This window comes from Tiliqua scincoides, chromosome 14 (assembly GCF_035046505.1).
Source record: "Tiliqua scincoides isolate rTilSci1 chromosome 14, rTilSci1.hap2, whole genome shotgun sequence".
In the NCBI taxonomy this organism is placed as follows: domain Eukaryota; kingdom Metazoa; phylum Chordata; class Lepidosauria; order Squamata; family Scincidae; genus Tiliqua; species Tiliqua scincoides.
In genome coordinates, this window is record NC_089834.1 from 8,871,028 (window position 1) to 8,898,087 (window position 27,060).

The 27,060-nt window shown below is 45.6% G+C and overlaps 1 protein-coding gene across 3 annotated transcripts in view; it reads left to right on the top strand.

Annotated features, from left to right (window-relative positions):
- Positions 1–9,153: 9,153 nt before the first annotated feature.
- The window catches only part of LOC136634191 (clathrin heavy chain 1-like), a 55,474-nt gene continuing 37,567 nt past the window's right edge, over positions 9,154–27,060 (top strand). For 2 of the 3 annotated variants that reach the window (XM_066609543.1, XM_066609544.1), the window contains exons 1-4: positions 9,154–9,341; positions 18,178–18,385; positions 23,654–23,922; positions 24,704–24,865. In XM_066609543.1, coding sequence (XP_066465640.1) covers positions 9,300–9,341; positions 18,178–18,385; positions 23,654–23,922; positions 24,704–24,865 — 681 coding nt within the window. In that variant the 5' untranslated portion in view covers positions 9,154–9,299. The remainder of the gene's footprint in view (positions 9,342–18,177; positions 18,386–23,653; positions 23,923–24,703; positions 24,866–27,060) is intronic. The other variant, XM_066609542.1, reaches the window with a different exon arrangement.

Here is a 27,060-nt window from a genome sequence, read left to right on the forward strand (position 1 = left end):
GTGGGGCCCAACCCACAGTTTGAGAAACACTGCCCTAAAGCATTCTGTATAACTTCTTCCTGCAATTCCAGCTCCTTGGTCATCAAACCAGCATCAAGGGTGGCCACAGTCCTGTCTCTGTGGATGGCACCAGCATAGGCTTCTGACTGCATTGAGCCACCTCTGTGTCTTGGAAAGCACAAAAAGCACCTTTTTTTGGAAAATGTGGCTCATGGGTTGATCTTCATTCTGACATTTGCAAATACAGTATAAACTGGAACGTAAACCACTGGTTCTTAAACTTCCCCGCCCCGTGGAGCTCAGCAACCTGGGCATGTTGGTGGTAACATGATGATGTCATCACATCACTGCCAAAACTTCCAGCTTGCTGAGCTTTTACATTTTCTAGTGCAAAAAGTCTGCTATCAAAGCAGTGTCTGTCTCTTCTCAACATGTTCTCATTGACAAGTGTGTTTTTGTCAGCAAGAGCACAACACAACAAGGCCTGGAGAAGACTGAAGACCGCCATGTATGTTTTTTTTTTTTTAAAAAGCAAAAGTTCAACGACCCAGAAATTTTGGCAAGGCAGTGGGTAGCATCATGTGGCCCCCCAAAAAACAGTTTGCAATCACAGTTGGAAAAATGCTGGCCTAAACCACTTCTACTCTATAATTCAATTTAGTTGGAAACAATCATGTTGGTTGGTTGGCAACCTTCAGTCTCGAAAGACTATGGTATAAGCCTACAGCACCTGGTATTCTCAGGCGGTCTCCCATCCAAGTACTAACCAGGCCTGACCCTGCTTAGCTTCTGAGATCAGATGAGAGCCAACATGTTAGAGTCTGTTTCCTTGATTGATTGTTGTTAGCATGAAAACATTTTTTAGATTCCTTGCTGGAAAGTAAACATCTCATGGCAGTGTTAAGCAATGAATGTGCTCTGGGCCATCAGATGCTTGATTTAATAAGATGCTCGATTTAGGGCGCAATCCTAACCCCTTATGTCAGTGCTTTCCAGCAATGACATAAGGGCAATGCAGCTCTGAGGTAAGGGGACAAACATTCCCTTATTTTGAGGAGGCCTCTGTGAGTGACACCCAACTGCAGGATGCAGCACATGTCCCATTGGCACCGCTATGCCAGTGCTGGAAAGCACTGGCATAAGAGCACTGGCATAAGGGGTTAGGATTGCGCCCTTAATTGTTTGGTCATTCACAGTGTCTGTCCTCAATTTCCTTTCGCAATGAGGAAAAAAATATCAGTTACAAAGCTTTCCACTGACCACGTCTTTCAGGAGTAAGTCTGATTGAACTCAAGATGGTTTCCACCTGATAAGGCATGCCCAGAATTGTGTAATGCAGTGGCCTTCAACCTTTTTTTGTGCCACAACCCAAATAAATAATGTATTAGATAGGAGACCCACTGTTGGTCTTCCCCCCCCCTCCTGGAGCCCTATTCGCCCATTCTCCGCCTTGCAATGCCCTCCCAACACTGTTCAACGTAACCAAATATTCTTAGAGAGCAAAAAAAATTACCATGAAGCCTGGCACTAGTGAAAGCTATTTTTGTACAATTGCTACGAACCCAAGCAAAACTGGGACACCATCTCCTGGTACCAAAAGGTGCACACCAGGTGCCTTAATCCAGTGGCCTTCAACCTATTCCATTCCTGTAAGTTCCTGCGTCCCCATAACTGAGACTTTGAGATCCCATTGGGGTCCTGACCCCAAGGTTGAAGAACGCTGGTGTTGTGAATCCTGACACTGTGGAGGGAGGCCTGTCCCTTTTTCAGATTCAATGCATCTCTTGAGATTTTAAAGAATGAGTTGGTTTGATCAGATTTCTTTTCACTCATTTTTATATACAGTTTTTCAAGAGAAGCATTGGACTTACTGTATGCAACAAAAAGTAAATGCAAAGCATGGTTTCTTGACTCCAAGGGGCATACAATCATGTGTGTCTGTGTGCTTCCTTTTTAAAGACACCTGCAAAGACACCTGCACTGGACAGGATGCTATGCTGGGGTGAATAGGGAAGGCTGTTTCCCCTCTGCTAAATGGAAGAGAACCAAAACTGTTCCTTAACCCAGGAAGAATGACATAAGAGGAAAAGGAAATCATGTCTAGGTTTGTCCTTGCAACATGCTACAGCTACAATTATTAACAACTGTTTAACTTTCAATTTTTGTCTCTAGTTAGACCAGAAGATGGGAGATTTTTCTCTGCTTTCCCCATTGAGGGGCTCCGAAGCAAGACAGGAATGGAAGTCTGAGAACCCCAGCTCTTTCAGAATTATCCATGCCGATCAACTTTCTTGCTCTGTGTGTTTCTGTGTGTGCACACACCTCGCAATGTAAATTGCTTTCAACCCTAATGGATTCTCAAGGGCAGTTCTCTGGAGCAAAACCTAGCTTGAGCAGTGAACCTTATTGCCCTTGCAATGAAATAGCTGGAATAATGGGGGTGTTGTTGGGGATATCATGTGATTCCTCACTGTGTTCCTCTAAATGGTAGTGGCTGTATTGGGGGGGCAGGCAGGGCCAGCTTAAGACCTCCCAATGGCAGAGGTGGCAGGTCAAAAGCTGTCTCTCCCCCCTTACCTGATGATGTGTCAGCCTCTGGTCTTTCACAAGGAGAAGGAAGAGGGGGGCAGAGTGGAAGTGTGGTGAAGGGAAGGGTGATGGGCCAGATCATCCTTTTTCTTATCCAATCTAAGGAGGAACAGAGAAGGAAAATGGACTGATGGGAGTGGGTGCCTGCTATAAATCTGCAGCCTGATGTACCCGTCTCAGTTGGCCTTCTTCATGGGCCGGTTCCGGTGGCAAATATTTTTGCTGAATCCTCTCTCTAAGCAAACTGATGCTCCGGCTGCTGCTATGAGCTGATAAGTGTCAACAGCTCCCAGCCCTTGATCGCCTCGCCAGTTCTTGACACTCCCCTTTATATCTGTTTTTGTTTCTATGATTTGCTCTCTCTTATTTTTCAATCTGCCCCTAAAGCCAAAGTGAGCCTGTTTGGATTAAAGTGCAACCAGGAAGTCTGGAAAGAGGTGTGATGGAATCAAATGAAAAGTGCAAAAAAGAGCGACTAAGATGATTACTGGGCTGGGGCACCTTCCTTATGAGGAAAGGCTACGGCATTTGGGCCTCTTCAGCCTAGAAAAGAGGCGCCTGAGGGGGGACATGATTGAGACATACAAAATGATGCAGGGGATGGACAGAGTGGATAGGGAGATGCTCTTTACACATAACACCAGAACCAGGGGACATCCACTCAAACTGAGTGTTGGGAGAGTTAGAACAGACAAGAGAAAATATTTCTTTACTCAGCGTGTGGTCGGTCTGTGGAACTCCTTGCCACAGGATGTGGTGATGGCATCTGGCCTGGATACCTTTAAAAGGGGATTGGACAAGTTTCTGGAGGAAAAATCCATTACGGGTTACAAGCCATGATGTGTATGTGCAACCTCCTGATTTTAGAAATGGGCTATGTCAGAATGCCAGATGCAAGGGAGGGCACCAGGATGAGGTCTCTTGTTATCTGGTGTGCTCCCTGGGGCATTTGGTGGGCTGCTGTGAGATGCAGGAAGCTGGACTAGATGGGCCTATGGCCTGATCCAGTGGGGCTGTTCTTATGTTCTTAAACTACAATTCCCAGGAGGCCTTGCAGGTCTCTTGTTATCTGGTGTGCTCCCTGGGGCATTTGGTGGGCCGCTGTGAGATCCAGGAAGCTGGACTAGATGGGCCTATGGCCTGATCCAGTGGGGCTGTTCTTATGTTCTTAACTACAATTCCCAGAATGCCTTGCAGGTCTTCTTGTTGTCTGGTGTGCTCCCTGGGGCATTTGGTGGGCAGCTGTGAGATGCAGGAAGCTGGACTAGATGGGCCTATGGCCTGATCCAGTGGGGCTGTTCTTATGTAAGTGTGACGTGAAAAGTTGGGGACACCAAGCAATTAAAGGCATTCCTGTGACACATTCCAAGCTTGAGATGCCAGCTAAATGGAAAAGTTGGTTCCCCTCCACATGTCTTGGGTGGATCTCCCTGTTGCCTTGAATCAACATCTCTGAAAGAAAGCAGATGGGTTATAAAATGTGAGAGCAAACTGGATCAGGATTCCCTCCTCTGCTCAGCGGTAGGAACTGAAGGGCCATATACTTCCAAATTGGGAGTGGAATCAAATTAATTATGGAATCACCGTTAACAGACAGCTGCCTTTGACAAAGCTTTATTTTTCACATTTTTATGCCTCCCTTCCTCCAAGGAGCTCAGGGTGGTGCGCACAGTTCCTTCCCCTCCTTTTGTCCTCACAACAACCCTGCAAGGTAGGAAAGGCTGAGAATGACTAGCCCAAAGACATCCTGGGAAGCTTCATGGCTGAGTGGAGATTGGAACCTGGGTCTTCTAGGTCTAAGTCCAACTCCACTACACCATCCTGGCTCTCAGTGTGCTTGGGGGAGCCTCTGCCCTGAGGAGCTTACAGTCTGAAAAAAAAATGATATACAGGGGAGATAACAGGAAGAGGGGGCAGGTGAGAATTGACTGGAGCAGTCACCTGGGCCAGCAGATTGCTCTGCACACTCCAGTCGACTGCTCTGCTGGTGGGGGGTGGGCAGCAGTGCACTGGTGTGGGGTGGGGGAAAGATGTGGATGTGCAGCTGCCTGGCCTTCAGCGAGGCATTATTTGGTTAAAGGAGGGTGCAGAGCAAAGCCCTGATTGTTGGACAGCTTGCTCGAGTACAGCTATGCTCTCTGGTTGCAGCAAATGCTGCTTGCAAAGCAATACCTGGAAAAGGCGAGACTTGCAAAAGAAGGGTCAAAAACGCTGCTCTAAACCAATGCACTAATTTTCTTTCAAGACTTGGGCACACCTGACAGTTCTAAAAAATCAGAGGGGCCCAGACTCCTTTGCAGCTGCTACTTTAAAAGTACATAGTGGCTTAACGAGCCCAGCAAACTAGACCACAATGATAATTTTGGAAGTGTGCATGGATTTCCCCTCCCAGTACACAGTTCCGAATGCCCCCTGACAACCTCTGCCACCCATGATGCAGTTAGCTTGAGCTCAGGGCTTTTCAGGGCAAAGTCTGCAAGCCACAAACCACTCCATCCAAACCGAGGCCCGTGGACATCTTAGGAAGTCGGTGGTTTGTGGAAAGGCCACCAAAACCAAAGCTGTGTCATTCCAGAAACCTCACAGGGGAATGAATGACACCCAGAGAGAAGCTCCTCTCAAGATCGGAGCGAGTCTCCAACCAAAAGATCGCATGCCGTCTGCCAGTACTGGGCATACGATATGACTGCTCTTTAGCCAAAGAGGAAATGGAGGTTCAAACATTGGTGTCCTTATACAGGCTTGGCTCATCCATGACGCCAGCTGAGGAGTTAGTCGAGGATTAGCAGGGAAGGCATGGAACTCTGGAACACCTCCTGAAGTAGGAATGGTGGCATCATCAGCAGGTGCTGCCTCTGAAACTTTTTTTTTGACAACCTCAGCTGAAAAGAAGCATCCGGTTCAATGCAAAGCAAATTGAGAAATTTGCCTAGGGGCATATGAGAATGTCCAGATTAGAGGTTTCCAAATCTTTTAGCACTGGAATCCACTTCTTAAAATGGCACTCTTATCAGGACCCACCTAGCTTTACAAGAGAAAAAAAATGTTTCACTTTATGAGTCGCTCAAGCCTCTGTTTTTATTCTTTTTACTATGGTGGGGGAAGGCCACCTTTTAGAGCATTTGCTGAGCTCCACCTTCGTTGGATCAGGACCTTATGTTCCTCTTCACCTGGCCTTTGATAAGATCCAGGGCATGTTTGCCTACCTGTAAGTAAATGTGCACTTGTGGCTCCGTTTCTTTTTCCATAGGACTCAATACATTTTCCTTATCTACTTGGAGAGGGGAGACTTCTCAAGAGTTTTTTGGGGTCTACGTTCATCAGATTGGGATTATTATGGCAGTGTTGCAGTCTCCTTGGCTTGCCCTTTGAAGTGGACTGAGGCGTAGTCCCTGCTTGCGAGTAAATGTTGGCTTGCTGCTCGGTTTTGGTTCCTATAGGGTTTAATTCATTTTTCTGGACAGCTATCAGCTTGTCAGTTTTGTGACCCACCCAAAATTGGGTCCTGATCCACTGGTGGGTCCTAACTCCACAATTTGAGGACCACCGGTCTAGACTAGACTGTTGTCTCTTGCCAGGGCTGCTTGAGAGACAGTGTTGTGCACCACAACAAATATTAGCCTCTAACGTGTCCCAAGTTGCTTTGTCATTGCTATGCTCAAACATAAGGCCTGCAGGTTGAATGCAGCCCAAGAAGCAATTTCTTGAGCCTCTCTTATAATTGGGCTCTCTCATAGTTTGAAATTATGAACAAAATTTGCACATTTTTCTCTTCTGTCACTTGCAGCTAATGAGTTTCCATGAGAGCACAACGTGCTTCTTTCTGGCCATCATCTACTTAATGATGTCACTTCTGGCCCCCAGCAGACACCATGAATGCTGTTTGGTACACTATATGATACAGGTTTGACATCCTGGCTCTAGAGCAGAGTTTTGCAAACTGTGGGTCGGGAACCACTAGGTGGGTAGCGAGCCAATTCCTGGTGGTCCCCATTCATTTCAATATTTTATTTTTAATATATTAGACTTGATTCTACCATTGTATATGGCTGCATTTGGGGAAATGTTACAGATTTGTACTTTTAACAGGCTACTATGAAAATGCTTTAAACAATGATAGTAAATGGGACTGACTCTCCTGGATATGTCTGGGTAGGATTGCAGTCTAAGATTGTTAAAAATGTTCCTGCTTGATAATGTCATTTCTGGTCATGACATCACGTCCGGTGGGCCCCAACAGATTTTCATTCTAAAAAGTGGGTCCTGGTGCTAAAAGTTTAGAACCACTGCTCTAGAGTCTAAGCGATTTACTAGGGGCACTTGAATCTCCTCCACCTACATCTGACTAATCTTTCCCATCAATTAATATCTCTCCCCATAGCATAAGCGGAAGCACGTTTGCTCAGATTTTAAGTCCGCTTGCACTCAGTGGCACTTATTCGCAGCCAGGGCTGCTGCAGACCTGGGGTTAAGCCTTACTGAACACAGTGGGACTTATTTCTGAGTAAACCTGTACTAGAGATGTGGTGAGGATTGTAGCCTCAGTGCAGGTAACACAGCACTGTGACTTTGTTACTGAACTACGAGTATATACTGTAGCAGTGGCTCTCAAAATGTTTTAGCATCAAGACCCAGTTTTTAGAATTACAGTCTGTCAGAACCCACCGGAAGTGATGTAATTAACCTGGACGTGATGTCATATCCAGAAGTGATATCATCAAGCAGGAAATTAACACCTCCATATGACAAAATCTAATTAATTAATTAAGTAAACTAAAAGTTTACAACTATAAGTGTAAAAATTAATTTAAAATAAAGACAAATTCCCCTAAGCCTCCCAAGCAGTTGCTGAACTGTAAAAAAAATAATAAAATAAATAAATAAAATTCCCCAAACATCCCAAAGGCTGCAGTCCTATCCACACTGACCTAGGAGTAAGCCCCATTGACTATCATTATAAAAAGCATATACATAGCAGCCTGTTAAACATATAGATCAGTGGGTCCCGGTGCTAAAAGTTTGAGGATCACTGGATAATGTATAGATCTGTTAACATTTCCTCAGATGCAGTCACATGTCATGGTAGCACCAAGTCTAATATATTCAAAATAAAAGACACATTGAAATGAATGGAGAACCCCATGAAACTGGCTCGTGACCCATCTAGTGGGTCCTGACTCACAGTTTGAGAAACATTGAGCTAGGGTCACCAGCTACAATGGAGGAGCAAGTGCCTATTCCTTTAACCATTGATTGAGACTCCCCCTCCTTCCCCTGGATTCCCATGCATGCCCCACTCAAGTTCCACGCAGTTTGGGGGAGGAAAGAAATGTTTGTCAATTGTACAAGAGGGATGATGTCAAGACTGACTGACTGCACCCTCCTTCAACCAAATAATGCCTCTTTGAAGGCCAGGCAGCTGCACATCCACATCTTTCCCCCACCCCACACCAGTGTACTGTTGCCCACCCCCACCAGCAGGATCCCAATCCTATGCAATCCCAATCCTATGCATGTCTACTCAGAAGTAAGTTCCATTGCAGTCAATGGGGCTTACTCCCAGGAAACTGTGGATAGGATTGGGCTGTAAGTCCCATTTACCATCACTGTTAAAAGTATATACCGTACACAGTAGCCTGTTAAAAGTACAGATCTGCAACATTTCCCCAAATGCAGTCACATACAATTGTAGAATCAAGTCTAAAATATTCTTCATCTTTAACGTTTGTCTTTAGCATTGATCAAGTCTAATATATTAAAAATAAAATATTGAAATGAACAGGAACCCACCTAGTCCCAAAATATTTCTCAAAATAAAATATTGAAATGAACAGGGACCCACCTAGGGACCCACCTACCCACAATTTGATAAACACTGCACTATACACTTCTATACACTGGTTAAAGGTATAGGTACTCTGTCCCCCTTGGTATGTGATCACCCTAGCATAAGGAAAATGAATAGAAGTGCAAGTAAAGGGGCAGGTGTCTCTGCCCCGAGGAGTCTACAGTCTACAGATTGCAATCTACAGAAGGAGGGAGGAAGGAGGCTGTCAGCCTTGACATCATCCCTCTTGTGCAATGGGCAAGCATTTCTTTCCTCCCCCAAACTGAGTGCAGCTTGGGTGGGGCATGCATGGGAGTCCAGGGGGAGGAGGGGGGTGTCAATCAAAGCCATCATGTGACACCAGAGAGGACCAAAACCCTGGCTCCTTCCAGCGGTAGGATACCAAAGTTCACCCCCTGGAAAACCCACACAGACTGGATCCCCCTCCCCTCTTTCCACCCCTCTGTGAATCGCCCTTGAGAGGGAGACGCTCTGTGGGACCCTCTAAGCGGGGGCTGGGGGATGAACTGGGTTTTGGGTGAAGGGACTCTTTTTTCTGCTCACTGGAGACCCTCCTGCTGGAGGGGAGGTGGGGGCGGAGTGATCCCGCGGAGGCGGTGATGGGGCTTGGGAGATGAGACAGAAAAGGGACCCAGGCTGCTGGAGCAGAAAGGGAGGAGGGGGAGCCCTGCGCATGCGCAGTCTTGCCTTCTCTTCTGCTAGCCACCCCCTCCCTCTCTCTCCCTGTGTGTGTCTGTGGGGCTCACTAGTGGCACCTTCTCTTGCTGCCTGACCCACAGCACCCCCCCCAAGCAGCCCCTCTTGGCTCCCCTTTCTCTCTTTGGGGGCCCCTCTAAGAGGGGCTGCTCCCCTCTACCCAACCATGGCTCAGATACTCCCCATAAGATTTCAGGAGCACTTTCAGGTGAGCAGCTGATTTTGGGGGGTGGGCTGGGGGGGTGGGTAGCCAGGGTGACCCCCTCCAAGCCTCTCACCCCCTTCTCCTTCAATATTGGGTGGGTGGGCTTGGGGGGATTTGGTAGTGGGGAGGAGGGGCTTGGCCTAGTGTGAGCAGTGGGGTGGGGGCCTCTCCCCCTTCTTAGGGGGTGGGCTGGGAGGAGGAGTTAAGCCCCCTTGGAAAAAAGAGTAAATATTCTGTTGGGGGGGGAGAAGGATGCTAGATGGGGGAGAAGCCTATAAAATATATATTTTATATAATATTTTATATAAAAATATGGGGTAGGTTTCCCTTATTTCATGAAGATGCTTCTGTGGTTTTTTTGCAGATAGTCTTTAATTCAGGAAGGTGCAGAACTTGTGTATGTGTGAGAGCTTTAATTAAAATGGGGGGTCTACTTTCCCCTATATATATGGGGTGGGTTCCCCCTTATTTCACAGTGATGCTGCTGTACCTCTAGTGTGGTTTTTGTAAATAGCCCTTAATTCAGGAAGGACTGTGCAGGACTTTCCCTGATTTTTGTGTATGTGTGAGAGCTTTAATTAAAATGGGGGGGGGGGCTGTCTACTTTCCCCTATATATATGGGGTGGGTTCCCCCTTATTTCACAGTGATGCTGCTGTACCTCTAGTGTGGTTTTTGTAAATAGCCCTTAATTCAGGAAGGACTGTGCAGGACTTTCCCTGATTTTTGTGTATGTGTGAGAGCTTTAATTAAAATGGGGGCTGTCTACTTTCCCCTATATATATATGGGGTGGGTTCCCCCTTATTTCACAGTGATGCCTCAGTACCTTTTGCGTGGTCTTTGTAAATAGCCTTTAATTCAGGAAAGACTGTGCAGAACGTGCCCTGATTTTGTGAGTTTTAATTTAAAACTAGGATGTTGTTTAGTTTCCACCTTCCTCCTCTTGTTTTCAGTCTGCATTTGAAATGGACCTTTGTAAAAGGCACTCTCTTTTTATTTTTTGGACAACTCTCCTTCCCTTTGTTTGAAGAAGCCTGGTGCACCTGATTCAGAAACTGGACCCTGAAGTGAGGCTCCCTAGTCCAGATTGCAGCCCTTGCTGCTATATTTGCAAAGTCACTGGCCGCCTGGATGACTGACTCTCCTCCTCCTTTTTGTGTGTGTGTGTGGTGGTGGTGGGGAGTGGAGTGGCAGGCTCTTAAACTGCTTTTGCCTGCAGTAGCACCATAGGAGGATATGTCTTCAGATCATAAATGGGATGAGGGAAATAGCTCCCAGCCTCGTCTCTGCGATGCTCTCTGTCCTCTTAGATTTGAGGACGTGGGTCTTTTTTTGTTTGGGGAGGCTCTCTAGCTTGCAAATAGAGCTGCAGATTTGGGGATGGGTAACCAAATTCATGCTTGCCCTTGAAAATTGCAGATCTCTGGTCTCTTCTCTTCCTCCCCCCCCCTTCTGCCTTTCCTGCAAATTCCTTAGTAGTGCTGAAGACAATGTAGGAGGATGAATTGCATTTGATAGAGAGAGAGAGAGAGAGAGAGAGAGAGAGAGAGAGAGACTTGCCTATGTTTTGAATAATGAGGAAAGATAATCATATAGACTCCCATCTAACCTAAGAATTGGGGTTGGGGCCGTGAAGGCTGCTGCTGATTGGATAGCAAAGTATTTGCTTAAGAAAATGCAGTTTATGACTGGAATTAAAGGAATTCATGAAATGAATGGGAGAGCAGGAAGTGGACTTGGCAAGAGCGCTCCCCTTTGCACCTCCCCTCTGAGGTCCTTAGCATCCATTTCAAAATGGGATCACACTGTGCCTTTTGTTGTTCTTGGAGGAGGACTGCAGGTTGACTTCTACAGACCCCTTCCTCCAGTCTCCATCCTGGATTCCTCTGAGAAAGCTGCACTTGTGCTGGAAGCGAAGTCTTGCTAGAAGCAGAGAGGGTTCTGACAGGGTCGGTTTCCTTGCTCTTGCAACACTTTGTGGTGTAGCATTTTGTGGTACAAATGTGTAGCTTGAACAAGTTCTGGCCAGGCAACTACTGGTTTCCTCCTCTCCCCAACACTTGCATTCCAGCCAGAATAAGGCACAGACCGTGATTCAGTAGGAATTCTGTATTAGTCACAAGCAATCACTGCTGTTTTGTTTGTTTTGATTGCTTAACTTTTGGGCAGAATCCATCTGCAGAGGTTTTTTTTTTTTTAAATTTAACAAATGCTTTGGACTAATTTTATTACTGTATGCTGCGCTTATCCTCTTTCTAGTTTCCCTTTTCAGACTCTACCTGTGTGGCTTGTTTTTCTGAAGTTTCCTTTCCTTTCGGCTCCCTGTTCCTATATATCTTCCTATATATCTTCCTGGTGGATCCAGTGTTTGTGTTAGGAAGGGGGGCATAAGCACTACCAAATCCAGAGCCCAAGTCTACCGGCTGGGTAGACCTGGGCTCCCCCTGACCTTGGAGCCCTGGTCTACCCAGCCAATCTCACTTGTGTCCGCCCAGTGGGCGTTCCCCAGTGCCTGATTTTGCTCCCCAGCCTGGTGGGCACCCTTTCCTGCTGGGAGGCAATTTGGGGGGGGGCTGCAGCCATGGCCCCCCTGTCAACCCCAGCCAAACTGGCAACTGTCCCTCAAAGAAACTTGACTACAGTCTGTTCAGTTTCTTGAGCCTTTTTGGTCCAAACCAATTGTCTAATTGGTAACTTGGGGCCCGATCCTATCCAATTTTCCAATGCCAGTACAGCCATACCAATGGGGTGTGTGCTGCACCCTGTGGTGGTCACAAAGACTTCCTCAAGGAATGGGAACATTTCTTCCCTTACTTTGGGGTTGCATTGCAGCTGCACCAGTGCTGGAAAATTGGATAGGATTGGGCCCTTAATTGCCCTTAAGTGTCATGCAGTATAAACCACAGAAATGAAATTGTTCTGCCTAGAAAGATTGAAAGGTAAACTGTTGTGCTTGTATCATGAGACCTAACATTCAATGGGAGAAGCACATATGTGTTTTAGAAAGGCAGAAAGTGAAGCCTGTGTACAGAACCAGTAACTGATTTTTGCATAATTAACTAGCCTGAGTTGAGGGAGAGGGTTGTGTTTCTTACTGGGGAGATGGACTGGTAACTGGTATCTATGTGTCAAAGAAGCACCTTTAGTGAATCTTTCTTGGTGTGGGGGGAGCAGATTTGAATTTAGCTTTTGAACTAGAATACTAAAGTCCAGTGGCTATTTTAGCCACAGTTTCCCCAAGGAATCCCTGGGAAGAGCCTGTTAAGCTAAACTTGGTTGTTTTTTTGTTTAGCTTGAAACAATACAACCAACTTAGTACTTCAGTGCCATGTATTACGGTAGCTGTTTCCTCTAAAGAGCCTTTAAATGACCTGACTTTTCAGGTATGTGATCATTACCTTTTTACTATTGACACTTAAGATCCAATCGTACATTAATTGTTGTGCGACTTTCTTCCCCATGTTGGTGCAGGAGCCAGAGTTCGATAGCGGAGGAGGAAATTGAACGTATAAAAGCAGAGTTTAATACAATGCTGTGGGCATCTGGAGACTGTGCTCCACCCCTTCCAGAGCCCCGTTGGATCAGGCCCAGGGCCCATCTAGTCCAGCTTCCTGCACTATAAAAATGTATAAAGGCAGAGTTTAATACAATGCAGTGGCCCACCAAATGCCCCAGAGAGCACACCAGATAGCAAGAAGACCTGCAAGGCCTCCTGGGAATTGTAGTTTAAGAACATAAGAACAGCCCCACTGGATCAGGCCATAGGCCCATCTATTCCAGCTTCCTGTATCTCGCAGCGGCCCACCAAATGCCCCAGGGAGCACACCAGATAGCAAGAAGACCTGCAAGGCTTCCTGGGAATTGTAGTTAAGAACATAAGAACAGCCCCACTGGATCAGGCCATAGGCCCATCTATTCCAGCTTCCTGGATCTCACAGTGGCCCACCAGATGCGTCAAGGAGCATGCAAGGCAGCAAGATCCCTGTTGCCACTCACTTGCATTTGGCATTCAGAGATGCCCTACTTCTAAAACCAGGAAGTTGTGTGCAGCCATCACAACTTGTAACCTGTGATGGACTTCTCCTCGAGAAGCTTGTCTGAGCCCCTTTGAAAGTCATCTTGGCCAGATGCCATCACCCCGTCCTGTGGCAAGGAGTTCCACAGGTTAATTACAATTTAATAGATGTCACCTGATTCTTGTGTTGTGCAAGAGGGAAAAGAACCCCTCTATTCACTCCTTGCATAATTTTATACATCTCCATCATATCCCTGATCAGGTGTCTTTTTCTAGACTGAAGCAGCCCAAATGCCGTAACTTTTTCTCATAATGGAAACCTCCTATCCAGGTCTTCCTAAAAGGAGGGAAGCCAGAGCAATGAGAAGTAGGCTTCAGAATATGGTATGTTTGTCCTGTGTTGTGTGGGCAAGGCACCTGTACTGCTCTAAATGACTGAATTGATAACAAGTTGCAGGTGGTGTGATAGATGTGGCACAAATGAAAACAAGCTCCCAGAGAGCAAATGGGATTTGTGTGTAATTCCTGTGCTGATTTGGGAAAGCTGGAGGAACTAGGGTTGAAGATCAAGCTTGAAATAGGAAAGAAAATATCCTGGTTTAAAAAATGGTGGGTACCTGCTGATATCACAGGCCTACAAAATTGAGGGTCAGAAAAGTTTTTCCCAAACTCTATTGTGGTTTGATATGAATTTGGGGTGCCGATTCCAAAAGTGGCATCCGTTTTGCCCTATCACGTTTAGTTTTGGAGACACGGCATAGCCTCTTTAGTGAAAGGTTCAAGCAGCGAAGCTAGACGTGATAGGGCAAAACGGATGCCACTTTTGGAATCGGCACCCTAAATATACCCAGGGATTGGTGTAACGTTTAAGGAAGCAAAATGTGTGTTGGCCTGTATATTTAATAAGCTTCCTCAGGAGCCTGTCGTGAACAGCATCTAGTTGTATGCAAGTGTTGCAGAGAATTTCTGAGCCCTGAAGGTGGGTGGCAAGTTATAGGTGATGTGATCACTTAAGAACCTATCCTTGTGGGGTCTGAGGAATGTTAATGTGGAGCCTTGGCGCTAAGCCCTTCAACCATTTAAGTCTGCAGGGGCTTTGTAAACAAAAATGCATGAACCCACCTATGCATTCTTCTGGTCAAGTAGATGGCAGATCCTTACCTGAGGAGAATCCCACCTATGTCGGAATCATTCTGTTGGTTGTGCTGGAAATATGGGTGGAGAAGGTACTTTGGAACAGGATGCCTGTCAGTGTCTGCTCAGTTAAGTTTTTTGAAAGGGAATATTTTATTTTATTTGTAACCCGCCTTTCTCCCCAAAGGGCCCCAAGAAAATATCCCAAGAAAAACGCAACTAAATTGTCTTGATTCAGTTATGTCCTGCTGAGATACTGGTTCTGCAGGGGTGTTGAATACAGTGCTGAGGCAAGGAAAATGTATCCAGCCCTGTGGAAAGTGAAACTGAGCTGCATGTGTGCATTTACTCATGAGTAGGTGAATGTGCCTCAGCTTCTGTTGAAGAACAGGGAAAGGGGATTGCAAAAACACCAGAATGGTCCTGATCTGATGAACCTGGAGCTCAACAAATGTTCCAGAAGTTGGTTCTCTCCCCCCTCCCCCCTATAATAATAAAGTAAGATGCTTGAGTGCTGGTAAGGTGAAACCTTTTCTTTTTAAAGTCTTGTAAAGCTAGCCATTTCAATAGAGTGGTGTTCTTAAAAAGTGGGTCCTGGTGCTAAAAGATTTGGGAATCGTTGAACTAGTTTAATCAGGATGGGTTTGGGGGGGATGCTTCTGTAAGTGAAGGAAAGGCTATAAAGAGACCTGCCCATCTTGGTGGGTGGGTGGGTCTTGCCAGGCTTCAACTTTCTGTCTCTGAAAATAGGCTTTAGAGCTTTTCGGTTCATGACTTTCCCAAGGGTGAGAAGCCTCTTTCTATTTTTATACGTGCTGGTGAAGTAAGAGATCAATCTTCGCCACTCTTCATGTCGGCAGATGTGGAAAATGTCCCCCAAGGACTGATTTTACTCTCTGAGTGGGCAACATATCCCCCAGCCTGTCTGCATTTGGTTCTCTGTCATCCTAATTGTGGCAGACCTAAAGCCAGAGGTTCTTGAATTTGTGGGTGGGGACAACAGTGCTGTAGGTGTTGAACCACTTATGCCAAAAGCGGCTGTCTCTTTATCATGGTGCTCAAGATGCAAGCACCCTGCAGAGTGAGCTAGTGGCTTGAGTTCTGCTCTGTCTTGGCTAGATATGGTAATGCAAGATGAAATACTGGTCTCCTAAGTATGTTTCACATTTTTCTACCACCCTTCTTCCAAGGAACGTGGGGTGGTGTACACAGTTCTTACTTTTAGTCCTCACAACAACCCTGTGAGGTAGGTGAGGCTTAGAGAGAGTGACTGGCCCCAGGTCGTCTAGGAAGCTTCATGGCTGAGCAGGGATTTGAACCTGGATCTTCGACTCCCATAGCACTACACCACCCTGGCTCTCAGTAAGCCTAGAACACTCTTCCCATGGCTATTTATACGCTTACAAAGCAGTTCCCTCCCTGAACTCCTGAGAACAGTGCATTAATTGGAACAAAACTGCCCTATTGCTGTGAGAATGGAATGTTACCATCCCTGAATGGCGCAGTCATACCCACAAGCCGTCGCCCATGGGTTGCTTGCTTGCTCTGTGTTCCCAGAGCACAGATTGTGGGGTGCGTGGTTCTTAACATTCTCTCCGTCATCCCACCAACAGCCACTCGTTCTGGATGGAGCTCAGTGACGACATGCAGTGTTAAAAATCTTCTGCTAACGGGGCACAAGGAATGCAGGCCTTGGAAGTCTAGCATCCTCCTGAGTTATTTATGTATCTCTTGGATAAACAGACCTAGTATTTCTTTCCTTGCAGGCTTGGAAGCATTTCTAATGCATTAACATAGCATTTCCTGAATGCTATAACTTGCCTGCTTTCTAGCCATCAGTTCCTGCAACTTGGGGGTCTCCAGACTTTTCAGCATGAGGGCCACATAGTATATCTGAGCCCTGTATATCATAGTATATATATTCCAGCTGAGGGCTGGAAAGTTAATACATTTAAATAATAAATACATTAGGGATGGAAGATGAGACGGGAATGAATTGTGAAAAGGAAAAATTAATTTTGGAATCATTTTTGAAAGGAAGAATATGGTAGAGAATTGATAATTTGGGGGGAAAATTTGATGGGGAGATTATTTGGAGGGACTGGGGAGAGAATTAATGTGTTGGAGGGATAAAGAGTTGGGGAACAATTGAGTCTGTTGGGAGAAATCTAAGAAAGTAACTTACGTATAAAGAGAGAACCTGCTCTCAGTATGTATTGGATAGATGGGACTGATTGGTCAGCAGACTGATTAGGGTATTGAATGCATCTGAAACTCCTTCTCTCAGGTTTCCAAAGGGTGTGTTACAATCGTAGGAGTTGACAGTCTGTGTGTGTGTGTGTGTGTGTGTGTGTGAGAGAGAGAGAGAGAGAGAGAGAGAGAGAGAGAGATTTTCTCTCTCTATCTGCTCTTTCCTCCTGCCTTTACACATTGCCTTGATAATCTGGCCTTCCGAAATGATAAAATTTGTTCATAACGTTCTCTCTTTGCTGGTATAGAAAGGTGCTTCTGTTTCCCATTGCTCTGCAGAAAATGACAGGTGGCTGTTAATGGCTGTTAATCCTGTGCAGCTGGAATAATAAATATTGGGGAAAGATTAGCATACTTTGGAAATAATAATCCTGCAGAATATCCATGGGATGTAAAGATATTAAAAGGCCTTGCATTTTGAGAGCGGTGCATTTTGCAGTGAAATCTAGAATGCAGTAACCACAGTGTTGCTCCGATCAGACTGTTTTGCTGTGCCCTGATCATTTCTCACCCAGATCAGTCTTCTCTAGCTTCCCGTTTTGTCTCCCCCTTGCCTCTGTTCAGCAGGACTGGACTGAACACACGATCATAAGTGTAACGATGACCTGAATGAATAAATATGGGAGCCACAAGCTCAGGCGTGGACATATGGCAAAGACACTTAAAAGAGATTATGGAACAGAGTCAAAGAATGGAAAGTGCAGACCACAAGTGGTCCACAAGTCCATAACATCCCAGGCCAGCTGTACTTGCTGGTACAGTGGTACCATTAGATTGACCTGTCCTTGGTCAGTTGAAAGGGGTGAACACCTTAACCTTTAGGTCAGAGTTTTGGAGTCTAATGATGAACCTGATGCCGAACAGCTTGGTTAACATGCCTCCTGGATTTTTTTTTAACCAATTTCTGACCTGCCCACAGATGTACACATTTGATCCCTGTTGCGTACATGCAACATTGGGCAGAAATGGCTTGAACACTAGAGTTGTCTCATTTGAAACTTCGTTGTTCAGCAGTTGTCCCAGGCCTTCCAAAATAACAGTACAGGGTCCTGTAATGCATGACTCTATACTACTGGTGACTGGAGAACTTAAAATGTTGGGAGCACACTAGCAGCCTGGTCCTCCGTATGTCACGCAGAAGCAAGTTCTATTGAGTTCAGTGGGGCCTACCACCAGATAAGTGTGTGGGGTTGCAGCCTGAAACGGTCTATGGCTGCTGCAGGATGGAGATGCTGTTTTGAACTGTTGTGTGTGTATATATTTGTTGTAGAACCATGTTCAAGTGGGGAGCGTCATATCCAACAAGGTTGAACGACTCTGCTCACCTGACTAATAGATTTTAAAGAACGGGGATGAACAGAAGAAGGTACTTCTCTAGATCAGTCAAGGAAACATGAGTAATGTTCAGATCCTAACTAGCTATGTTTTTTTCCCTTGTAGCTCCAAAATCTTGGGATTAATCCAGCGAACATTGGGTTCAGTACCTTAACGATGGAATCCGACAAGTTCATATGCATCCGAGAGAAGGTTGGTGAGCAAGCCCAGGTTGTGATCATTGACATGAGCGATCCGACGACGCCCATCAGACGCCCCATCTCTGCAGAAAGTGCCATCATGAACCCAGCTTCGAAAGTAATTGCACTGAAAGGTAAGTTTCCTTGACTAAATGGGCGACACCTGGGAGGAATGGCATATTGCATTGCGATGGGACTATATCGATTTTGTTGTGGACATAACTGAAGTTCAGTGCTTACAACTGGCATGCTGGGAATAGGATAAAGTTGGAGGGAGTCAGGTTGGAAAGTCTGCTTAATGTAGGACTTGTCAAAGCCAGCTCGTAAGTAGCCTTGTGGGTGGCTTGGCTGGTGTCTGATAGCCTCTGCAAAATGACCTGTTTGAAGATACTAACAGGGTTGTTACTACTTCCCAGTATCACGAGACTCTGACATTTCTAGCCTGGTTCTACTTTTAAGAGGCACCCATTGCCCACATTCAAAGTGAAAATCTAAACATCAGCTCGATCCAAGCATAGGCTGCCCTCATTTTTATCCAGTCCAAGTAGCTGGTGAATTTTTAGCTCTTCTTGCAGTCTTGGCCAGGAATTGTAAAAATTGAAACATGAAGCTTTTTTTGGAACCTGTCTCCATGTCCTTGGGAGCAAAATAATTCTCGGGGCTGCTGCAACTTGAGCATCATATTAAATAAAGTAGTCCTAAGAAATGCAACAACTTTTTAGTGTGTTAACATGAATGGTTTTTACTGTCATTGATTCTATACTTTCCTTCCTGCATTCTTGTCTTAAACAGATGGTGAGTTAACTTTGTCCTGACACATTTCATGTTTAGTAGTATGGAATGGTCTAATCTCATAAAAAGTAGAGGGTTTTTGGAGTACCTGGGGTGGTTCTTTCCAAATAAAAAAAGCAACACGGTTCATAGTTGTAGAGCTAATTGGGATTGCTACAATTTTGGAGAACAAAACTCTCATCCTTTAATCTATTACCCACAACTTGGTGGTTGTGACTGTACAGGTGGGTGGCCATAACTGACCCCATCGTAGTACAGTTAACTTGTGGAACCAAGTTGCAATACTTTTATGAGAGACCTCTGCTAGCATGGTGTCTTGTGTGCTGGTCACTTTGATCTTCAGTGTGGTACTCTGTCCCTCGGGTGCTCATAAGGGTCTGGTCGTCTTTCCTCTCTCAGCTCCTGGGAATCTACCCTCAAAAGAGGCATGTGGGCTTCTGCTTGCCCAGGCTTGCTAAAACTATGCTGGTAGTAGCAGATGACTCAACAGTTTCTGCCTCTACAGCGCGGGGTGAAGGATTTACAATTCACTTTACACCCAATTGGAAGTCTATGCTTAAGCATTACATTGGATCCCTGTGAATCAAGCTATTGATCAGGGAAGCTAATACGTCCAGAGATAATTCCACATTTGGTCTTGCTCTACCAAATACACTATTGATATGCCATAAGTGTGTGAACATGGAATGGCAGCATTTGTTGTTGTTCCATTCCCCCCTCATGAGAATGCCAAAAAGCTACAAGAACTGCCTTTTCCAGTTTGCCTTGTCTTAAAACAAGGCAGTGTTCCTCGAATGTCACAAGTGGTTCAGTCGACACTGCGGGACTAGGTCTTCCACAAGCCTAGTGTCCAAGCAGAGAGACGGCTTGACCCACAGTGTTACTGTCCAGCATTTTAATGTCTCGAGGAATGTGCTCCAAAACGTTCCCTGCTGATTGATTGTGGTGGTGACAATTGAACCCTTCTCCATAAGTGTGACTTTCCTGAAGCTCGCATTCTTCATGTGAGCAGCGGCTGTGCGGGAACGGTCCCTGGGAAATGTAATGCTTCTCTTAAACTGTAAGAGTGTGATCTGCGTGCATACAAATTGCATTTCTGAGGTTGCATGTGGCATTCCCACAGTGATCCCAGCACTGTTGTCCTCTGTATCTATACGTACCTCGTGTCTTTGGTCCCGTCCTGTAGGAGCATTCCTAGTGGTAACTGTCCAACAGAAAGCAGTCCTCTTCTGGAGACATTTCCATCTGCACAGCATGGGAATGCACAAATGCAATTTCATGCTCTATTCTTGCACCAATGTGAAGCGTTCAAACCCCCTCCTTGGCTTGACAAACTGTTCAGGTACTGCTAAAAAAAGCAGGCCTGAAGAGAACAGATGTCTGCCTCCTTAATGGAATTCAACTGTGTAATTCATGTTGCTTTATACTAACCCTTTTTCTTCTCTTTTTTGAGGCTAGAATCTCTGTTGTGAGTAAGCTTCCTTATATGGGATGACAAATCATCTAATTTGCTGGAAGGAGCTCTACTTGAGAGCCTGTGGGGAGGGGGGTGAATGTTTTCTTATAGGTGACTTTCCCCCAAATTCCACAGAAGCATTTCAGTTCTAGGAACCTACTTGGAATCGTGGGTCTGCTTGCTGGGGCTGGTGGCATGTCACCACAATTTTTGTGTATGTGTGCATGCTCACTTAGGAATGGGCTGTAGGGGTTATGGTTAGGGGAGTCGTCTCCAGCTTGGATTTCCGTGGCACTGCCCCAATAGCAGGCAAAGGTTTGACAAAGGTTTGCATATGAGCTTCTTCCAAAGTTCCATGCAAGGTCTTGCTTTAGAGCAGCGATTTGCAGCCTTTTTCGTCTCGCAGCACACTGAGAAGGCTTTAAAATTGTCAAGGCACATCATCAGTTTTTTGACAATTGATAAGGCACACCTCACCGCTATCAAGGGCTCATATCCCCCAATGGTCCTACTAATAAGTGACCCTCCCTCAAATCCCACAGCACACCACTGTGCCATGGTACACTGGTTGAAAATCGCTGCTTTAGAGGAAGGACTATAAAATTGGTTTTTAAGTTAAACTGCTATTGCACAGAAATGGAATGCTAAAACACCCAAGCAGGAGTTCAGAATGGACCCTGAATACAGTTCCGAGCCATTTTCAGAGGCACAGAAAAGGCAGGTTGAGCTGAAAAAAATGAGATAAATGGCCTTAGTCCAGTGCTTCTCTGTATGAAGCGAGCGTCCCGTGATGAGGCAAGATGGTGCTTTTCCTCTCTGAAGAGAAGCTTGGCTTGAACTTTACAGCTTGTGCTCAGCTGTCCTGCTTGGCCACCCGGGATTATTTCAGTTCTTATGCAAGGGCATCTGCTACACTTATCATCGCAAATGAGTTGTGCTTCACCTTGCCTGCCTTCTTCCTGTCACTTCTCCCCCCAATAAAATGAAATGGAACACAACTTGGTTCTGGAAGAAAGAAGCAATAATGTTGGCCCTGGAGGGGAGTGGTGTGGTGTGTGGTTGGCCCTGACTTAGTGTGGTGGTTCCTAAACCGTGAGCCATGGCTCTCGGGGGAACTGCAGAAACCAACAGGGAAGCTGCACAATCCTTGCTAAAAACCTGCTGTCCTATACAATGCACAAGACTGTAGCCCTAATGGGAAGCCACAGTCAAGGGACCAGTCAAATGTCTGGGAACCAGTGGTTTCATAGATACAAACCGATCTTCGAACCCTCAATGTGAAATCCAAGCGGAACAGGACAAACTTGTGTGTGACATTGTTGCCTCCAGGTTCACTCTTTATAAAGGAGACTTGTGAGAGAGCCATGGGGTGCCACCCTATTGCCTGTCACACCCAGGATTTGGTGGGTGTAGAAGATTCTGGAACTTCTCACACCTTCAATGTTCCTATTAGCCAGAACACTCTTGTCAGTCCTTCTGCATTTAACAAAACTCATTCAAAATCTCTTATCGGTTGAGTTGGAGCTTGTCAACAACCCAGACTTCTGCACATGATTTAGCTCCAACATTGCAGTAAACCAGATCAAGGTTACTCTGGAGCAGAACTTGATTGTCTGCTGGGAAAGATCACTTCTTAATGTCTACTGCTGAAATCCCATTGGCTGCATACTAACTTTTTGCTGTTTTCAGTAAACCCTATGGAATCTAGCCCTGTTTTAATGAGGCAACGCTTTTTAAGTTGACTCACTGGTTGCATAATTTAAACAGGAGGCAGCGCTGGTTTTCTAAGGAGCTGGAAACCCATGTGTTGCTCAGCTAATAGCATGGCAGGTATAAGGTTCTAACCACTTAGTTCAATAGGACTTTTTCAGCTGACCTGGCTGAGTAGGGACAAAACAGGCCACCATCTCAAGAGCAAATAACTTCTGGTTGGAGCAGTGAGGGACCTGATGTCTCTTGAAATTGCCTGTTGGAAAATCTAGCTTTGAAAGGTAGCATTCATATAGCTTGGATTTTTGTTTTCCAAAATAGAATGTCAAAGAAATGCTTCTCTGCAGTGTATTCAGTGGAATATATAGTAGAAATCTAAACCAGAAACAGATCGGTGGTGAAAATGTAAACCACACTCGGTGTCCGAAGACATGTCTGGATTCTGGCTAGTGCCTGCTTTGATGTGGTAGAAATAACTGGTCTCTTCCACTCCATAGGCCTGTTCCATACAATGAAGCCATAGTGGGACCTCATGAAACACTGGTTGGAACTGACTGTTGGCACACTCCACTTAGTAGCATCATGTCAGCTACTGGAATGCGACCTTTGAAGTGTTCCAGATTCAACTTCTTCTTTATCTTTGCCAACTTTACCTTGCAGTGGTTCTCAAACTGTGAATCATGACTCCCCGGGAAGCCATGGATACCAACCAGGGGAGCCACAGAATCCACACAAAAACCCTGCTGCTCTATACAATGTATAGGAGTGTAGCTCTAATGGGGAGCCACAACCAATGACCCATAGGTCAAGGGAGCCATGAGTCAAAAAAGTTTGGGAACCACTACTTTTGAAGATCAAGAACTAAAGAGGAAGCTTTGCCAAAAGGTTGGAAGCCATGCTGTTATACTGCCTTTTGCCTTATTTTGAGCAGTCTGCTTGAGGTTTGGTGTTTAAATAGCGGGTGTGTTGTGCTGGCAATTGGATGGAGTCCATAAAAATGGTTGAGGATCAGATCATGTCTGAGATAAGAGAATCTCTGAGACCAATTGCTTATGTGCTTGGTTCTGGAGATGAGCACCCCCATATGAGGTGGGCAATGGGTTCAGTTTTGATTGCTGCTTTTTGTTTAAGCTTCTCGTGAGTAAGAAACAGCCTACAAGAAGAGGTTCTAGTCTAGCTTGTCTCTGATACTAAGCCAAGATTGTATGTTCTTTTTTGGCTGCCCCCAAGCAAGCATTTTAACAAGTCCTCAAAGTAGCATCTGAAGTGGTCCTCTCTCCTTTAGCATCCTCATGTTGGCTGTACCTGTGGTGTAGGCCTTTTGATATGAAATGGTGTTTGAGGGTTGCGGTTATCAACTTTCTGATTGTTCCTTATAACCGGGGTGAGAGAGGAGAATTGCCTTAATACTTTGGAGGGCCGATTGTCCTGTTTTGCATACCAGCAGGGAAAACGCTCCAGATCTTTAACATAGAGATGAAAAGCAAAATGAAGGCACACACAATGGCAGAGGAAGTGATCTTTTGGAAGTGGATCTCCGTGAACACGGTTGCCTTGGTGACAGAGACAGCCGTTTATCATTGGAGCATGGAGGGAGAATCCTTGCCCCAAAAGATGTTTGACCGGCATGCCAGCCTCGCGGGCTGCCAGATCATCAACTACAGAACAGATGAAAATCAGAAGTGGTTACTCCTAATAGGCATCTCTGCCCAGGTATGGAATATGTTGCTTGTAATGGAATATGTTGCTTGTAAAAAAAAAAATATATATATATATATATAAAAGCTTAGTTTACATAGGAAGTGATGAAAAGGCTGTATCCCATTTCCAGAGGGCTTGCAATCTAAAGAGACACAAGAGGGAAAACTGAATGGGGGTAGAAAGGGAAAATATGTTTTGTTTTGTACACGTACTTACCCATTTCGGCCCAGCTCACAGGTGTATACACTTGATCCCTGTTGTGTATATGCAACAGTGGGCAGAAATAGCTTTAAGCTTAGACTATTGTACTGGTCACTGTCTCTCTAATGGAAGAGGATTCCTGCCTCACATCTCCCTCTGATGCTGTCTGGTGGGACTGGTTTCAGGAAAAGACAATTTTTCCCACACTAGTTCCATTTGGCTCCCCCCACCCCCAAGAGCTCCTTATTGTAGTAGGTAGATTGAAGGCTTCTGCTGAGTTTGGGTTTAGGTGCACAGCTTGGTGGTAGGTGACAATTGGCTCCACTGTCTCAAAGCAGAAAGGACCCACCCCCCTAATCTATTTTTCCATGAACTTTAGGTGAGCAGTAATGGGGCTCTTTCACCCCACCTGTATGGATAGTAGTGACTTTTGCACCAAAGTGCTGAACCTGGCAAAACTATATTTTTTTGGATGTTCCCAGAAATGGCTCTAGTGTTGTCCTCTAGGAAATTTTTAAAGGGGAGGGGAGGAGCTTCGTTGGTGCCAGAAGCAGCAAACAATTAATGGATGTGACCCTTCTCGTTTCCTTAGCAAAATCGTGTGGTGGGTGCCATGCAGCTGTACTCGGTGGATAGAAAAGTGTCCCAGCCTATAGAGGGTCACGCAGCAGCTTTTGCAGAGTTCAAAATAGAAGGCAATGCCAAGCCCTCCACCCTCTTCTGTTTTGCTGTGCGAAGCCCCGCAGGAGGAAAGGTAAAGCTACTGGGTTTCTTGATAAAGTATGCTAACGGTTGCTCTCGTTTGGTGGCTGAAGATTGTAAACGAGTGAGAAAAGCAGTTGATCAACACCTTTCTGTGATGGTAAACTCTTGCACTAAACATAGCCGTATGTTGTAAGCTCCTGGGCTTTTGCTGGTTCTGAAATGCCTCTGCTAGTAGTCACTATATTTCCGACCAGAAGTCCAAAGTGCTGATGCTTGCCTAAAAGGCTTGATAGTTGGCAGCCTATTTCAGAACATAAGAACAGCCCCACTGGATCAGGCCATAGGCCCATCTAGTCCAGCTTCCTGTATCTCACAGCGGCCCACCAAATGCCCCAGGGAGCACACCAGACAACAAGAAGACCTGCAAGGCATTCTGGGAATTGTAGTTAAGAACATAAGAACAGCCCCACTGGATCAGGACATAGGCCCATCTAGTCCAGCTTCCTGTATCTCACAGCGGCCCACCAAATGTCCCAGGGAGCACACCAGACAACAAGAAGACCTGCAAGGCCTCCTGGGAATTGTAGTTTAAGAACATAAGAACAGCCCCACTGAATCAGGCCATAGGCCCATCTAATCCAGCTTCCTGTATCTCACAGCGGCCCACCAAATGCCCCAGGGAGCACACCAGATAACAAGAAGACCTGCAAGGCATTCTGGGAATTGTAGTTAAGAACATAAGAACAGCCCCACTGGATCAGGCCATAGGCCCATCTAGTCCAGCTTCCTGTATCTCACAGCGGCCCACCAAATGCCCCAGGGAGCACACCAGATAACAAGAGACCTCATCCTGGTGCCCTCCCTTGCATCTGGCATTCTGACATAGCACATTTCTAAAATCAGGAGGTTGCGCATACATATCATGGCTTGTAACCCGTAATGGATTTTTCCTCCAGAAACATGTCCAATCCCCTTTTAAAGGCGTCCAGGCCAGTCGCCATCACCACATCCTGTGGCAAAGAGTTCCACAGACCAACCATACGCTGAGTAAAGAAATATTTTCTTTTGTCTGTTCTAACTCCCCCAACACTCAATTTTAGTGGATGTCCCCTGGTTCTTGTGTTATGTGAGAGTTACTCATCTCTCTATCCACTTTATCCTTCCCATACACAATTTTGTATGTCTCAATCATGTCCCCCCTCAGACGTCTCTTTTCTAGGCTGAAGAGGCCCAAACGCCGTAGCCTTTCCTCATAGGGAAGGTGCCCCAGCCCAGTAATCATCTTAGTCGCTCTCTTTTGCACCTTTTCCATTTCCACTATGTCTTTTTTGAGATGCGGTGACCAGAACTGGACACAATACTCCAGGTGTGGCCTTACCATAAATTTGTACAACGGCATTATAATATTAGCCGTTTTGTTCTCAATACCCTTCCTAATGATCCCAAGCATAGAATTGGCCTTCTTCACTGCCGCCGCACATTGGGTCGACACTTTCATCGACCTGTCCACCACCACCCCAAGATCTCTCTCCTGACAGCTCAGAACCCATCAGGCTATATCTAAAATTTTGATTTAGATATAGGTCCTCTTACTGCTGTATGAACCAGTCCTGGCTCATGCTCTGTCATCTAAGACGCTCCTCTTCATGTCTTTTTCTGCTGCTCCCTGGCTTCTCCATCCTAAGTTGGCCTCTTCAATCATGACTGCCAGGCAAATGTCCTTTGTACCAGGACACAATCCTTTGAAATGCTCCAAATCACTGGTTCTCACACATTTAGCACCGGGACCCACTTTTTAGAATAAGAATCTGTCAGAACCCACCGGAAGTGATGTCATGACCAGAAGTGACATCATCAAGCAGGAAGATTTTTTTTTTTTCAATCCTAGGCTACAGTCCTACCCACGTTTATCCAGGAGTAAGTCCCACTTACTATCATTGTTAAAAGAATAAATATAGTAACCTGTTAAAAGTACAAGTCTGTAACTTCCCAACTGCAGTCACATGCCATGGTAGCATCAAGTCTATATTAAAAATAAAACATTGAAATGAATGGGGACCCACCTGAAATTGACTTGCAACCCACCTAGTGGGTCCCGGCCCACAGTTCGAGAAATACTTCTGGAGACAAATATCTGCCCAGGTCTTTGCATGATCTAGACCAGGGGTGTCAAACATAAGACCCATGGGCTGGATATGGCCTGCAGAAGCTCTTTATCTGGTTCTCATAATAATTGGGCCCATC